General features: G+C 30.5%; 1 protein-coding gene across 4 annotated transcripts in view; it reads left to right on the top strand.

The window, feature by feature from the left end:
• Window positions 1-17893, top strand: part of LOC120770590 (ion transport peptide-like) — a 101076-nt gene that overhangs the window by 43269 nt on the left and 39914 nt on the right. Inside the window, exon 2 of one of the 4 annotated variants that reach the window (XM_040098180.1) lies at window positions 6827-7368. The exons of the other annotated variants lie outside the window; for them this stretch is intronic. Coding sequence (XP_039954114.1) covers window positions 7351-7368 — 18 coding nt within the window. The 5' untranslated portion in view covers window positions 6827-7350. The remainder of the gene's footprint in view (window positions 1-6826; window positions 7369-17893) is intronic. 4 annotated transcript variants of the gene reach the window in all.

The raw sequence follows: 17893 nt of genomic DNA, 5'->3' as shown, positions 1-17893 counted from the left end.
AACAAATTTTGATAATTGTACTAAAAAATAAAACAAATTTTAATAATTGTACTAAAAAATTAATAAAATATCAAAATTTATATAAAAATTTGAAAAATATAAAAAATATAAGAGAACATATAAAAAAATTTAAAAATAAAAAAGTAAACAAAAATTAAAATAAAATATAAAAAATTTACAAACAAATTTTGATATTACTTACAAAAAATAATTTACATAAAATATAAAAATATTTATATTTATTGAATATGAATCAGAAACAATAAATTATTGCATAAAAAATAAAATAAATTTTATACATTTATTACAATGATCGTAGATGTCTGGATAAAATATTAATACAATCTAAAAAAAGGTATAAAAATATTTATATTTTTAAAAAAAGATATAAAAATATACATATGTATTTTTTTAATATTAATTGCAAATAATTTATTATCGAGAAAAGTTACAAAAAAATTTTTTTTGAAATATATAAAAAAAAAAAAATATAAAAATATATATATATAAAAACTTGATATTTCTTAGTAAAAATAATTTATATAAAATATAAAAATAAAAAATAGAATAAATTTGTACATTTATTACAATGATCGTAGATGTCTGCTTAAAAAATTAATAAAATTAAAATGATTTTGTACATGTATTAGAAAGTTCGTATATTTCTCGTTGGATTGAAATGATATGATAATAAATTAAAAAAAAATCTAAAAAATATTTTCATATCTGATTTGATACCTAGAAAAAAATAATCTACACAAAATATAAAAAAAAATTATATTTTTTGAAAATGAATCAGGAACAATAAATTATTGAATAAAAAATAAAATAAATTTGTTCATTTAATACAATAAGCGTAGCTGTCTGTATAAAAAAATAATAATAAACCTAAAAAATATATGAAGATAAAACAGTAAAATAACGGTGTTTAGAATGCGCATGCGAAAATTACAATTTTGAAATTTCTATAAAAAAAGTGCAGATGTGTAATTTTTGCTTTAAAAAACTGTGTGTATGAGGAATTTTATTTTTATTTACTATATGTATATACATATATGTATGTGTATATATGTACATATATGCAAATTGAAAAAAGTGTGTTAAGAAATGGAAAGTATGCTAACAATAAATAAGTTTAATTAAAGTTAAATTAAAAATTAAAAATAAAGCATAAAGCATAACAAATTTACTTATAAAGATTCTCCTTCGATAAAAATTGTTAAAAAACAATTTTGTGTAACGAAAAAGATTATTACTTTTTAATATATTATTAGAAGGCTCAATAATAAATTAAAAAGCATATTTAATCCTAAAATTTCTTTTTTTGAAATAAAAATATATTATTCAGTAAAAAAAAAATAATTGTCTCTAAGTAAAAAATAGGTTTTTTCAATTAAAAATGCATTTTGTTTGAAATGAAAAAAAAATTTTAAATAATTAGTTTAAATTAAATTACAAAAAAATTTTCTCTAAGAAAAAATTAGTTTCTTATATAATATAAATATATTAAAACTGGAAAAAATATAAAAAATATATATTTTAAATTAAATTAATTAATTCTCTTCATAAAAAATAATAATTTCTTTAACGGCGAAAATAACGTATTCCAAAAATATTTTTTTAACTGCCAACAGTACGTCTCAATTCCCCAAAAATAAGCCTAATAACATAGCTTCCATCAGCAACAACACGCCAGCGCACTATGTAAGAATGTACGCTAGCAATTGTGTGTGTGCAAAAGCAACAATTTTTCCGCCAAAGATATAAATTGCAAGTGTTAATTACGCACGTGCAGCGCGCAACTATTGCTGTCAGCAAGTTGTTGTTGATTTTGCTTGTGTTTTTTGGTTTTGTTTTCTGTTCTTCGACAGAAAGCAGGCATCCCACGGCAGGTCTCATAAAGAGATGTAGTTTATTTAATTGAAAAATTTTCATTTTCATTGCTATTTGGCGTGCGCGCCTGCAGACCAACAAAAATAACTGCAAATGTTCACTTACACGCACACATACACTAACTCATTGACATATAGTATGTAGTTATTGACAATATTTGAGAAGTGAGAAATTTTTAATTTCGAATTAGCATTCGTTTAACTCGCATACTTGCATTTGCAATGGAAAAATACTAAAATGATCACTGTTTGTCATTTTGTTTTAAGGCTCATTTGGTTGCTCATCAGATGGTGCCGTGTGTGTTGCTCTTCAGCCGGTATTGGCTTTTAGTAAGATAAGTTACTGTTAATACAGTTTGGAAACGCAGATTTTTAAGCTTGAATATTTTGCTGTTTAAAAGAAAGAACTAAGGCAGTTTGATGATGTGTGCTCTTATTATGCGTTGAATTTGTTCTAATTATAAGTTTCTTGAAAAAAAGAATTTTTTTTCTAATCGGTGGATTATATAAATCAAAGTTTATTAATTTTTTGAATATAGAAATGATAACGAACTTGCCAAATATTTGCATGACTTTCAAGAAGCTATATTTCACACCAACTATCCAAAGACAGAATTCACCAAAGCCATTGCGCCGCCTACAATCGCACAAAATCAACAAGTTAAACCGTTATTTGCTTAGCTATTATTAAGTCAATGAGTCACTGACACAGCGTAGCTCGCTGCCCATTGTTTGCTTTCACAATGCTCTATGTTTAATGATCTTATCACGGTTTCATATCTCTCAACAATCTCTCCAATGACATCCCTATTACACGCGGACTTCGTTTTGTTTGCTCATTAGTGCGTTTGCTTTCCTTCTATAGTTTTCTTCATTGCCACAACTCTCCTAGACAATAGTGATTTTTACATTTTTTTTTGCTCTTTTTCATGTTTTACTACATTTCTGCTGTATTGTCCTGTTCCTTTGTTGCCACTGTTGTCAAGTGGTTTTTACTACTCTTACCTGCGAGCGCCGTGTTTTTTGGTAGCAGAAACATTCTTGAAACATTCTAAACTTGCAGACAGACAGTAATTGCTGCGCACATATGTATATGTGTGTGTGTTTGTTTACCTATTGGTTTCATGTCTTCAGGGGCCAGCGATTTTCGGCTTCATTATTGGTCTATCAAAAGTGCCATCGCCCGCATCGTTAACGCTGGCGGCAGCAATGATAACAACAACTGTCAAAGTCACAATAAATTTTTTAAGTAACTGACATACATATACATACACATATGTATAGACATTTGTAATAAATTTGTATGTATGTATGTATGTCTGTAAATAATTCTGGTGTGCGTGTAATTATGTTGCTACTGTTAGATTTATCGGTAACAGTCTTGTAAGCTGTGCTTCTTCAAAATAAAATTTTTATTTTTTTATGATTTACGTCGAGCACACGTCCAATTATGACACAAAATCAATTACTTCATTGCGTATTTAAGAGCGCATACATATGTACATACAAATGTACAATTTTTTCGTTATTAAATAATTTTGGACTAGACTTGTAGAATATGCTTAGAAACCTAGCATTGTTTTTGACATATGTAACATAAAGCACCAGGAATTACAACCCTGACACATATTTATACATCCGATCAAATTTGACCTGGACTGAGAAAAAACAACATTTTCACGTTTCTTAACACAAAACTTTATACGAACATAAAAAGGTTATATCAACATAACATAAAAATCATGATTATAAAAAACTAGGAATTACAACCCGGACATATGTATATTTATACATCTGATCAAATTTGACCCGAATTGAGAAAAAAAAACATTTTCAGGTTTTTTAACACATACGTAACATAAAAAACTAGGAATTACAACCCTGACATATATTTGTATACCCGATCAAAATTGACCCGTATTGAAAAAAACATTTTCACGTTTTTTAACACATACGTAACATAAACAAACTAGGTATTATAACCTTGACACATATGTATTTACATATATACCCGATCAAATTTGACCCGGATTGAGAAAAAAAAAAACATTTTCACGCTTTTTAACAATTAACAAGGAAGAATATAACGAACTTTAAAAGGTTATATAAATCTGAGAAAAAGTTTTTGATCGATTCCGTCCGGCTCAAATCTGTTGAGATCATTGAAAATAATTTACGTTGAGCGGCCGAAATTATGCCATCAAAGTAATATTTTTAAAATCATTCTCCATTTTTAAACTACTTCTATTTCACATGAAAATTATTCAAATTATGCCACCAGAGTGAAATTTCTGGTCAATTACTAGGGAAATTCTGAAATTAGTCTTTTCATGAATTCTTAAATGCTCGAAGATATTTATTTAATAATAGTTCTTGGAAAAATAGAATTTTCAAAAATAGTAATTGAAAAGGAAATTGCATTTCAAAAATTTGCCGCACTCTTCGAATCTTTTTAGGCCTTTTGAGGTCAAATCCGCTTACTCATGCATAGCACGTGATGCGCTAAGTGTGTGGGAGCTGGAATTATAAACACACATGCCCATTTATAATATGCAGAAACATTTAATGAATATATTTTTAGAATAAAATTGAAATTTTTACTTAAAAGGCATTACTTTCAGTTAGCGAGATAATCTAGTCAATATACTAATGTGTAATTGCATATCGCGTGAACAACTTTTGAAGCGTTTAACATATTTATTTTAGAAAATTATTTGTTTTCAAACCAAAATTATGACAGTTAATTGAAATTTAATATTAAATATATACAAAAGTATTTAAAATTAAATTACAATATTATTTTGATTATCAGTACCTTTTGGCCTACACTCTGGCCCTATTTTTAGACAAGTCATTCGCACTTCTAATTGTCCCAGTCTTGCTGCAGGTACAATGACTTGTACTTTGTGCCACAGTTGTACGTATGTCGGTATGTATATACTCGCATGTCAGTGTGTTGTAGCCATTTGCTTGTTTGAACTCAACAGGAAATATTATTTTGCGCAAAGCAAACACTTCCGACATTTCAAATGTTCGCAAAATTGAAAATACGCTTGTACTTTTAGCGATAAAACAAAAAACTAAAACAAAAGCAGAGAAAATTGCTGCCAACTAAGCATCAATGCAAAGCATATACCGAGAAAGACAATCTTTGTAGACGGAGGAGATAACAAATGTTTACGAAATTCGAAATGAAAGGAAATTAAATATTAGAGTTGCTCGCAACGGGCACCATCGAAATAAACTATTGGGATAGGGATTTGGAAAGTGAAGTTATAAAAAGCAGAAAAAATAATAATTTTAAAATAAATAAGAGTTATATTTTCAAAATGTGAGCTCTTATTTTAGAAAAATAGGTACATTAGTACTTTTCATCTCAAGCTATAAGATTTTCCCATCTTTCTGGCAATTTTTATCATTATGAAAATGTTGCTGGCAACATGTTGCCGAAATTTTACGAAATTAATTAAAATTTTGTAAAATTATTTGAAAGTTTTAAATAAAATTAAGCTTGAAAAAGTAGCTTTCGAAATGAAAATGTTGCTAGCAACATGTTGCCGAAATTTTATGAAATTAATTAAAATTTTGTAAAATTATTTTAAAGTTTTAAACAAAATTAAGCTTGAAAAATTAGCTTTCGAAATGAAAATGTTGCTAGGAACATGTTGCCGAAATTTTGCGTAATAATTTATTAAAATTTTGTAAAATTATTTTAAATTTTTAAACAAAATTTAGGTTGAAAAAATAGTTTTCAATATGTTGCTAGCAACATGTTGCCGAAATGTTGCGAACTGATTTTTAAAAACCTGGCCAAATTATTTTAAATTCTATATGTAATAAAAACAGGGTCGAAATTTTTTTTATTATTTTGAAAATATTGTTTAAAAGCTACGAAATGATTTATTAAAAAAGTGGTAACAAGCGAAAAGTTGCTAGCAACATGTTACGTACTTAGCGCGCAAGAACGAAGCAAGCTCATTTTTGATACCCAGGTCTGATGTGAACCACAATCCATTGAGGAATAAAGGGCAGTTCGAAGAGGCTGGGTCTAGCCTATAAGGTGGGTGAAGCAAAACTTCTGAAGCGCTGGTTTGCAAATAGTTTTTAACCGGTCTTGCAAATATTTTAAATATTGTCATTCAAAATTAAAAGTAATTTTTTGCACTCAATAGCCGTAAAACTATGATTTTCTCGAATAAACATATATCTTAAAATCAATTTAAAAGATATTTTTAGTTTTCAAAAATTTATATTTTTTTCAAATATTTATAAATTTTCTAAAAATTTTGAAATTGTAAGAAAACATTTCAAACACAAAAGCAAAAATGTACACACAAGTATATAAAATGTGATAGGAATTTCAAAAACTGTAAGACTTCACACCTTAAAAAAAATAATTAAAAAATGCTTCTAAACACCATAACCTATAAAATATTTAACATCGGTACTTATACATTGATAAATCTAATGAATAAATAAAATAAAAAATTATTAAATTTACAATAAATCAAAAATCCGAACTAAAAGCTAAAGCTTTCTTCAGAGTCTATCGAAAGCGAAGCCTCTGGTAGCCGGTGAATCATTTAAATTGAAGCACGTGACAAAGTGGCGTCGACTAGCGGAACAATAAACTTTGTTTTATAAATATTAATTGTTTTGAAAATGCAACAAAAACAAGAGATAGCAAAATCAATAATAAGCGCCAAACGAAAAGGCAACGCAAAAAATTGAAAGCACACAGACTTTGCATACAAACCAAACATAGCCACATGTATTATACATATACAACATATATACATATATATATATGTATATAAATATATATGTGTGTGTATAGTCGCATGTGCGTCTATTTGTATGCATTTGTATGTAAAGCTTGTGTGTAAAAAATGCGCTAAATTAAACTAAATTGAGTTGATTTCTTATTGATGCAGATTGAGCAGTATTCGTCGCAACAACAACCACAACAATACTAACTGGCGGCCAGCGGTCACAGTATTGCTAAATTAAACAAATATTGATAAACTGATTTGTGGCAAAAGTTACTTAATAAATACCATAAAAGTTCGCTATAACACACACACACGCACACAAATATTTGCACCGAAGGCAAATAAACAGAAAGAGAGTTGGCCAAAAAAGTAGAAAATATATATGTATTTATTGGTAAAAAAAGAAGAAGCAAAGCGGCAGTGAAAGATTTCATAAATTAATACTGCTGCCACATTCGCACCTCCGGTAAAAAAGGTAGAAGAAACTCGTTAAGTTTTTTCAACTGTGTGAAAAGTGAATTCGAAACAAAAGTGAGGCGCAACTCTGTGTACTTAAACGAGCGCTGTCTGAAAGCAAGTTATACATATAACTGTATATTTGCTTAGAAAAAATAAAAATCAACAACAACAAAACACCACAATTTACTACAAACCAGCAAAAGGCATTGTACTTGAATTGCATACAAATGAAGTTCTCAATAAATGTAAGTAATTTTCGTAGAAGTTATAAATGAAATTTCAAAAATGAAGTCTTTATGAGTATACTATATATGCTAAATAGTATTTAGAAATGCCTAACTGTCTCTGATATGCTGATATGTGTCAAAAACTACAACAAAATACATGTTATCATTATGAAAATGTTGCTAGCAACATGTTGCAAAATAATTTTGTAAAGTTTTGTAAAATTATTTTAAAGTTTTTAACAAAATTAAGGTTGAAAAGTAGTTTTCAATACGAAAATGTTGCTAGCAGCATGTTGCCGAAACGTTGAGGATATATTAATTAAAAGTTTAATCATATTTTTTCAAATTCTACAACAAAATCAATGTTATCATTATGAAAATGTTGCTAGCAACATGTTGCCAAAATGTTGCGAAATTATTTTTTTTTAATTTTTGCAAAAATTATATTAAAATTTTAATAAAATGAATGTTGAAAAAGTAGTTCTCAATATGAAAATATTGCTAGCAACATGTTGAAATGTTGCGAAATTATGAATTAAAAGATTAAACATATTTTTTCAAATTCTACAACAAAATCAATGTTAACATTATGAAAATGTTGCTAGCAACATGTTGCCGAAATGTTGCGAAATTATTTTTTAAAACTTTGTAAAATTTGTTTAAAGTTTTTAACAACATTAAGGTTGAAAAAGTAGTTCTCAATTTGAAAATGTTGCAAACGTTTAATTGAAAATTTTATAAAATCAAAGAATTAGATAAAAAGACATTTTAAGGAATTATTTTACAATGTTGCTCGCCACATGTTGCCCTTGACTTAATTAAAAAGTACTAAACAAAATATGATATGATTGCTAATCATGTTGCTAAAGTTCAATTGAAAATATTATGAAATAATTGTTTAAAATCAAAGATTTAGGTAAACGACATTTTACAGAATTATTTTACAATGTTGCTTAATATGTTGCGAGGTATTTGACTTCAATGTTGCAAAAGATGGGTGACAGCAATTTTTACATTATTAATTTAACTTTTTTAAAGAAAAATGTGAAAAATCCTGACATATTTTTACATTAGCTTCAGCTTAAAATGGAAAATAAGTATTACCACACTGTTGCTAGGTTGCGGCGAATCATTTACATAGTCTACGTATTGATTTGATATGAAGAAGCAACTGCATTATTTCTCGTAAGACTTGTATATACTAATAAAAAAAATAAGTATACCGATTAACTGGAAAATAATTCAAGTAAATCGAACAGTCCAGTGAAATCAAGCAATATCGGCAAAAATTTAGACATCAATAGTCTGGAGTCCGTTTTTTATTGCAGCTAAATTTACTAAAACAATGCAACAAAAGAATTTCACTAATACCTCGAAGTAACTTTCCATCAGTCGCACTTAAATATAAATAGAATTTGCAAAAACTTTGCATGTATGTCCAGAGTTTTTGGAAATATTTGTTTATGTTCAGCTTTATTTACTACGGAAATTTTTATCATTCCTAAATTGACGGGCAACTCAAAATAAACACTATGCTTATGTGATTACATTTTTCACTTTGAATTTCTTTGAAAAGGAATTTAGCGGTACTTAAGCTTGCAAAAAATAAAAGTTTAAAATTAGCAAATATCTAAACTGTAGAAGTAAATGAATGCTTGCAACAGCATAGCAGCCAAAACTTACCGAATATTCTGGGTAGAAAAGATTTTGCATTATACAAATATATGTACATATGTATACGTATGTATGTTTGGTGGATTTCTGGATTTGTACTAGAAAGTCAATATTTCTCATATAACTGCGCATATAATTTCATATATAGTTATTTACATACATATACATATATGTATGTAATAATATGTGCGCCTTTTTACGCGTATATTTTCAACGTAATCATAAAATTAAACAAATGAACTGTTAACGATTTTAATGTAAATGAAGTGTGCTTGTAATGGCTTGTGGTGTGGGAGTATGCATATGCGACAGCCTAAAAGGCAAAAGGCAATCACACAATAATTCATTTAACACTTGCTTAAGTAATTTTACACATTCGCTTTGAACATTGTATGTTGTAAATGATGTGTGCCCTGTAGGAAATAAAGCATGTGTTGGAAAAGTTTGCGCGAAAATAATTTTTAATGCTTTAAAGAAATACTGGAAATGTACATAGTGAATCAGCAGGCAGTCAGATTCATTTTCTTTCTACATTTTTTGATAACTTAAATAGCTTCACAGCTACAACCTTCTAAAATGTAAGAGCTCAGTTCAATCTGCTCAATAAGTTTATATTTAAACAGGTTTTCCCAAAGTTACATTTTACAAAAATGCTTGAGGGACTACTCGAAAAAGTATGATGATGTATACTCGTACACATATATTTTTTCATATACTGCCCTACCAGTTTTTTGATCTGATCAAAAATCAAATTTTCAAAAACTATAATTTTGAAAAAAATTAATTTTATTTATTTTAGACCTTTTTTTTAATTAATTTTTTTTTGATATTGCTAATTTTTTTGCCGAAAGTCATTGAGCGACAGAACAAAAATTATCATTAAAAAAAAAACTTAATTTTTTTTAATTTTTTTTTTTAATTTTGAAAAATTAATTTTTTTTTATTTTGCTAATTTTTTACCGGGAGTCATTGTACGATCAATATGGTATATGCTAGTAAGACTTTTTTATGTTTCATTTTCAAATCGCGGAGATCGCATGCAACACGAAAAATATGCACTAATGCCGGTTACTTCTTCGATTCATCACTCTCTAAAGATTCGAGAAAAAATCGGTGTCGAAAAAATTAATAATGTGAAAAATATAGTAAAAATCAAAATTGGCCAATTCACCTTAAAAACTTTTGAACTGAATAATTAGTAAGAAATAAAAGTAGAAATAGTCTACCATAAGTGGCTAGACGTGTCTTCTCATTATCTTTTCATAATCTAATCTAATTTAACTTAAGAATTTTTTAATGAAAATACTCCGCTGTGACATACTGCTGCGCACACGCTTCTGTGTGTCTGCTTGTGTACAAGAATTTCCCGCATTAACGGCATTTTCACCCACAACAGAGCCACTAACCATAGTTGGCCCTCAAGCAGTCTGACCTTGAGCGAGTTGTTAAAATCTATTTGAATGTCATATTGCGACCGCCAACTGTAAATGCATACACAATGTGCATTTTCGGTATATACGTGCGTATGTACGTATGTCTACTATACTTATGACTTAATTGATTTTCGTCATAAATCTTGTAGGTCCATTTCTGCGCTTGCCAATGGCTTGTGCGCATTTCAGTCAACGCGTTATTGTAATTTGTAGTGAAGATACGATGCGTATATACATATATACATGTATATGAATGTATGTGTGTGCGTGTGTATGGAAATGCGATCTCTTAATTGCAGCAATTGAGGTGCAACAAGTCAAAAGTGTAGAAAAATAAACTTATACACCGCACATACATACATACATACACCACTAATAAAGTGATCTCCCAAAGCAGTCTATTGTGTCTGGCAGCAATTATCGAAGCTTTTGAGATTTTCCGCATAAATAATGTATTATTTTCCATTTTCCATACTCATTTCAAGCAATTGCAATCGCACGTTTGCGCTCGCGTTTTTTTCGGTTTTTTTTTGGCTCTTTCTTTTTGCTTTCATTTCGCTTTGATTTAAATTTATTAATTGTACATTTTCGATTAATTTTCGATTTGTGTTGCAGTTGTATTTCAATTAACCCCACTTATGCGAGCATCTACATCTACATATGTATGTACATACCTTATGTGTGTATAAGTATGTGTGCATGTGCCCGTGCTGTTGTATTGTGCAGACTTTGCCTTCATTAGCCTCCATCAAGCCGGCAACATGTGCAGCCGGCAGCGGCCAACAAACATCAAGCTGTACCACTTACATACATACAGATATATGCTCATATGTATGTGCGTGTAAGTTTGTATGTGCATACTGCGAGCGCTACCGTGTTGGCAATAAAGCGGCAAAGGTTATTACCCCGTGCCACTTAAGCATGTGGTGTCGGAAGGCAAGTGTTTGATTTACAGAGGCAAACAAACAAACACACAAAAACCGAAACAAAAGCAGAAAAGGCAAATAAAACACAATACAAATCGCTTGGCAATTGACGTTGTCTGCCGGCCTCAAAAGGTTGATGTGATTTGTTTGAAAAGAGGTCACCACTTTTGGAGATAGAGGAGCGAGCGAGGGAAAAACAATTTTCTTTCGAATATGAATATGTAAAATAAATTTGGCGCATGCAATTGTGAAAGCTTTCGCGAAATTGGCAATGAGCTTTCATTGAATGCTTTCACTAAGCACCCAAACTATTTTCTATAATTTAATTGTTAAACTGTTGATTTTTTTATTTAACCGAATTAGCACTGAGCTTTCATTGAAAGCTATCCAATGCCGAAAAATATTTCATAAAACTTTAATTTTTAAATTACTGAATATGTTTTTGAGTCTAAGCGAATTCGCAGTGATCTAAAATAAAAATATAAAATAAATAAATTTGGCGCATGCAATTGTGAAAGCTTTCGCCGAATTGCCAATAAGCTTTCGTTGAAAGCCTTGACTTTGCAGATCAACTTTTTAATCATTTAAAAGTTAAACTATTGCTCTTTTGAATATAACCGAATCCGCACTGAGCTTTCATTAAATGCTTTCGCCCAGCAGTAAAACAATTTTTTATAATTTAATTGTTAAATTACGGTCAGATTTTTGGATTATAACCGAATTCGCTCTGAGCTTTCATTGAAAGCTTTCCGACGCCGAAAAATATTTCATAAAACTAACATTTTTAAATTACTGAGTAAGTTTTGTATTCTAAGCGAACTGGCATTGAGCTAAGGTAAATAAATTTGACGCCTGCAATTGTGAAAGCTTTCGGCGAATTAATTTTTACATTACTGAGTAAGTTTTCGAATGAAATCCTTGCCTTTGCAGCAATTTTTTTTTTTAATTTAATTGTTAAGTTCCAGATAGATTTTTGGGATATAACCGAATTCAAATATGCTTTGATTGAAAGCTTTCAAATGTGAAAAATATTTTATATTTTAATTTTTAAATTACTGAGTAAGCTTTGGAATTTAAGCGAAAGGTTAAAATGTTACTGAGAACTTTTACTTTGCCAAAAATATTTTCTACAACTTTTCTTTTATATAAAAGCTTTCCCGACTTCATAATCCGCTTCCACAGAAAGCTTTTATTCTACAATAAACTGTTTGCATTTGATAATATAATATAATTCGTAATGCGCATTCATGGAAACTTAAAATTTTCAAAAATTAAATTTTTTTCTATCTTTAATTAATCTTTGTTGCTTTAAGTCGCACAAGACTAAGTTCAATAATATTTGATTGCAGGGATAAGAACTCATTACAATTGCGTCAATGAGCTTTTATCATTACAACGAAAAAATTTCCACCAATAATCACTGATCGATTAAGCGGTGAAAAGATAAATGCGTGAAATTTAATTAAATCATTGTGAAGAAGCGATTATTATACCTACTATTGATACCTAGTTGGAGTAGTTAATTGATGCCACTTGACTTGTGTCTTTTTTCAGACGAAGTAATTTAACGGTTAAAGCGAAAATATATTTAGGGCGGGCCTGTGCTAGAAGAGATAATAAAAATATATTTTCTAGGTCAATAGATAAATATTTACCGAAGAATCTCTACTAGCTTGTCATGGAACTAAGAAGTAGTACTTCCGAGCAGCTACAAAATTGATTAGGTATTCATTCCAGAAATTGTCAGGCTTGAGTTAAAGTGAAAATCAGAGCGTCGGCCCCTAAATCAACCTACCGTTTCTGCTCTGATTTCCACCAAAGTCTGCTAGCTTAAACGATAACTAATGATTATGAAGCACTATCCAAAGGACCACACGCAATGGGCATAAAAATGATAACGAAATAGTAGCTGAATACGAGTACATTTATGTGGCTTCCGCAATTTGCGGTAGGCGTGTACTATATGTCGCAAATAAATAAATAAATTGCCACAATGACGCAATACAGCTATAAATAGTATGGAATTTGTCAAGTCATCAATGGCATTGATTAGATAAATATTTTGCTGTCTCTTTTGATTACAAAAAGATATATTATCATCAATTTCCGTTAAATGGTATATGTGACATAATATGCTTGTTTGATAAACTCTTATCACGTGAAAGTGCTCGGAAATTGGCGAAAAGCATGAGGGTCTGACGTCACTCAACGACAATGCACTTGAACTTACCATATGGTGATGTATTGCTGGGGATTAAACTTTCATGCGTGAATGTAAAAGGGTGTAGAACTTGAAAACTTTTGTCATCTCTTTTTTTATTAAAACAGGAAAAAAACGTTAAAACATTTGCACCGAAGCTATATAATAACTGAATAAAAAAGTTGTTCATACAAGAACGTGAAATTTGATTAGTCAATTTGTATGGCAGCCACATGCTATAGTGGTGCGATCTGAACAATAAGCTCGCAGATTGTGGCGCTACCTAGGACAATAATCAGTGCCGAATTTCGATAAGATATCTTGTTAAAGAAAAAGTTTTCTATACAAGGGCTCGAATGTGATCAAATAGTTTGTATGATAGTTATATGTATGCTATAGCAAACCGTTATGGGCGGTTCCGACAAATGAGCAGGTTCTTGGGGAAGAAAGGACATCTGGATCGATAACTCAAAAACTGAGCGCCAAGTTCGCGTTTTGCAGACGGCCTACAAGCTGCAACAGAACATCGCAATTCGCCAACATTTTCACCAACAACCAAATGCTACGAATTTTGCATTTTTCTTAGAAAATAATGTATTTTCGTTTCAAAATACGCAATTTTGGAGTTTAGAGCTAACACAAGGTTATCGTCGCGACACAAAGTAGCCGCACAAACTCTATATTAAGGCTGCATGCATATTGGCAGCTACTTCCATTCTTCGCTTTCACCGCCACCGCTTTTTTTCGGCACTCAATACATATGCGTAGGCACAGTCGTAATTCACAAACAACAGCAATAAAGTCTTAATTGTTTCTTTTATAAATATAGCAGCTGCTAAAATAGTTAAATATACGTTAATTTTATTTGTGGTTATTTTTCTGCGCTATAAATACTATAAAAAGCTGTGCACGAAATTCCACTGAACTATAAATCAAAAAAGCCGGTTTGATTGGCCATATATACAATATATCTATATACATGCGCATATATTTATATTTGCACTTTCCAACCCCGAATGGGGCATTTAAAAATAAGTATGCCATAAGTAAAACTGAACCAATTAAGTTTAGACCATTTTTGGCGAGCAAGCTGCGCTAACGGCCGGCATGATTCAATATTTATAGTTATGTATTATTTAATATGTGCCATTATTATTGCACGCGGCTGATATTGCGAAATTTTATTCAAACTTTTCTTAAGTGCAATTGTGCACACTTTGCTACAAAAACAATGCAATAAATGCCGCAACCGGTTTACACTAGTTTTTCGCTTTTATGGCGCGCTTTTTACTTTACTATCACACATGTGCGCAATCAACCTATTTAAGCATAATTTCGCGCATTTGTCGCCAAATCAATTCATTTTTATTAACTCGCAATAAATATTTTTTTGTGTTCGGAGAAATTTATGCTGCACTTACAGTGATTGCGCATAGTAATCGGCCATATTGCGATTTAAGCTATTGCCTTTTTATTTGACACTTACATAGGCACAACGAAAGCGAAAACCATGATAATTACAAAGAAATTAAAAAATAACGGCTGTAAACTAAGAGTTGCGGAATATTCGTGGCATAAAATGATATAGAAATGTTAACGATGTGATTTGATGATAATGGAAGTCACTGTTTTACCAACTGATCAAACTTGACTGAATAAATTAGTCTACAAATTAGTCGCCGGAGCCAATAACGGTGGGCTAATGCTTAATCCAATTTTCCAAGCAATTGCTGTAAGCCTGGGCTGAGTTGACCTTCAGTGCTTTTTTTTGTTTTTTTTTTTTTTTGTTTTTTTTTTTTGTTTTTTTTTTGAGTTTCGTTTCAGTTTTGTAGTGCCATTCGCTATACATAAGCCCTCGTTTCATCACCAATAATGCTATTGATGCCTGTGGGATCCTTAGCTACATTGTCAAGTATCTCTGTTGCAAACTTTTGCTTTATTATGACGTTTTTCTACAGGATTCAGCTTCATGTTGCTACGAGTATAGCATTGACACGCTTCATACCCAAAACATTAAACAAAATATATTGAGTCGATCCATAATAGTTGTTGAGACTCGCTGCAATCTCTTTGATGCCAACACGATGACTTTCAAGCGTCGTTTCTTTAACTTTTTTTATATTATCAACATTAAAAGAGATAGACGAACAACTCGTTGGAGGCAAGTTTTCGGTGACTTCACGACTACTCAGATATTTGGATTTGTGATAAGGTAGATTCACAAAAACAGAGGGGCTATTCTGTAACTCGATTCGAAAAAAAATTTACTCGAATTTGGATTTTTTATATTCTGTAACTCGATTTTCGGATTTTCAAGCCAATTTTCGAATAAGATATTCGTTAGCTTTTGAGTTTTAGAAAGTAAAGACGAAAATTGTACGTATTTATTCTGGCACAGGGTGGTACAACTTTCGCATAATGATAAAGTAGATCCGAATTTCGAATAGAATACATTTACGAATCGAGATACAGAATAGGGCCCCAGTCCAGCAACATTCTCAACGATTTCGCAGTCGTGGTTACACTGGAATCGCAAAATTTCATGCAAACTTCTTATTGATTTTTTTCCATGGAAATTCCTTTTAAGTAAAATTGCTATGTCCTATCTTGAAGTTAGAGTTACGCACCTCAATTATGTACATACATATGTATGTGTGACCTAGGTTCAATTCTAGCTTTCATCTAGCTGTGTCATCGGTGATGCGTACTCATGTATTTGTTGTTGTTGCTGTTGTAGCGGCATAAAACATCACTGAAGTAATTTCAAGGAATGGTGCTGAGTTGACAGTCCTTGGCCGAATAAAAATCTGGGTCCGTTCCAGTTATTATACTTAAACCGACTGCCGTGGGAACATATGCGTAAGCAAGTGTTTGACATTGGTTATCTTAAACTGATATATTTATAATCGAAAATATCTTTTACAAACCAAAATCAAACAATATGATGACTACTTGTAAAATTAACCATTTACAGAAAAGAGTCGTTAAAATCGCTGCAAATAAATCGATAATTCCAAATGACTAATAAAATTTCTAAGAAATTGCTTTCAATTTTATCAGCAGTCAGCAAAAAGCAGATAAAGAGAAAAGGTAAATGAAATCAAAGCAGCAGTGGTGATTCCTCACGTACACATAGCGAGACACACAAACACAAACGCGGGCACTTATATACATATGTATATGTATGTACACATACAAATTGACATAAATATAAGCCTTGCAGCGTAATGGTAATGATAAGTCAGCAAGAAATTTAGATATGACGTCACAAGCTTGGAATGCACCACAATAAGAGATCATTTTTGTACAAAAGAACGCAGTATATATGTATGTATACGCTAGCCATGTATATGTAGGTATATAAGTGTGTGCTACGCAATGTCACTGCAACATCAGCTGATCTTTTAAGTGCTTAAGCGTCGTTTTCTTCACATTTGACCTACAGATACATTTACCTGCATGTATTTATAAAGTTCAAAACTTGTTTTATAAACACATACTATGTAAGTATGTAGCTCTGTACTTTGTTCAACTCATTTTCATTGTGGTTTACATGGGGTAAACCCAAATTAAGATTATCATCTGCTTTTAACAGCTTTTTGCCGCCTAAATCGGTTGCATATATTTATGGTTTCATTTTGTGTTGCTCGTATTTCAGGCATTCAGTTGCTGTCGTGTGCAGCTTAATTGGCTGAGCGTCATTAATATTGATTTAAGTGTTCAAAGAATTAAACGCTAAATGCTGACTTAATTTCACACGAAAAACTTAATTAGCATAAGAGCTGAATCTGGTGATTGGAGTGTGATTTTTTGGTAACGCTACTGGCAGTTGTCAGCTGGTCTCAGCGCTGGCTAAGTGCACAGTGCAGCGAGGTGTGCAGCGGCGTTGGTGGTAGATTTTAATAATTGTTTAAGATATTTGCTGCTGTTTGCAAAAATTACTTTTTAAATAAAAAATTTTGCAGCAAAATAGTTATTGTCCTTCCTACTGTCATTCTATAATTATTAAGAGTTGTTAAGTGTTAATTTTTTGCTCTTAACACTGGCTCATAAAATTCCTTGTTTCAAAAAACTGTTCAATCTTAGATGTTTGTGGTTTTTTCTACAATATCTATTGCTTACACAAATAAAAAATATAACCACAGACATAAACAAAGCAATACAATACAGTTTGCTTAAGTTTGTTGGCTTCAATTTTAAAACGAAAGCTTAAAAGCTTGCCAACAGTATAAGGAAATAGCGATCAAACACAAAATTCAATTATATATTATTTTATAACAACTTTACAAGTCATAAACGTTTCAAAATCA

Source organism: Bactrocera tryoni, chromosome 3, assembly GCF_016617805.1.
Source record: "Bactrocera tryoni isolate S06 chromosome 3, CSIRO_BtryS06_freeze2, whole genome shotgun sequence".
NCBI lineage: Eukaryota > Metazoa > Arthropoda > Insecta > Diptera > Tephritidae > Bactrocera > Bactrocera tryoni.
The sequence above is the reverse complement of the archived record's forward strand: the minus strand, read 5'-3'. Positions and strand labels throughout refer to the sequence as shown.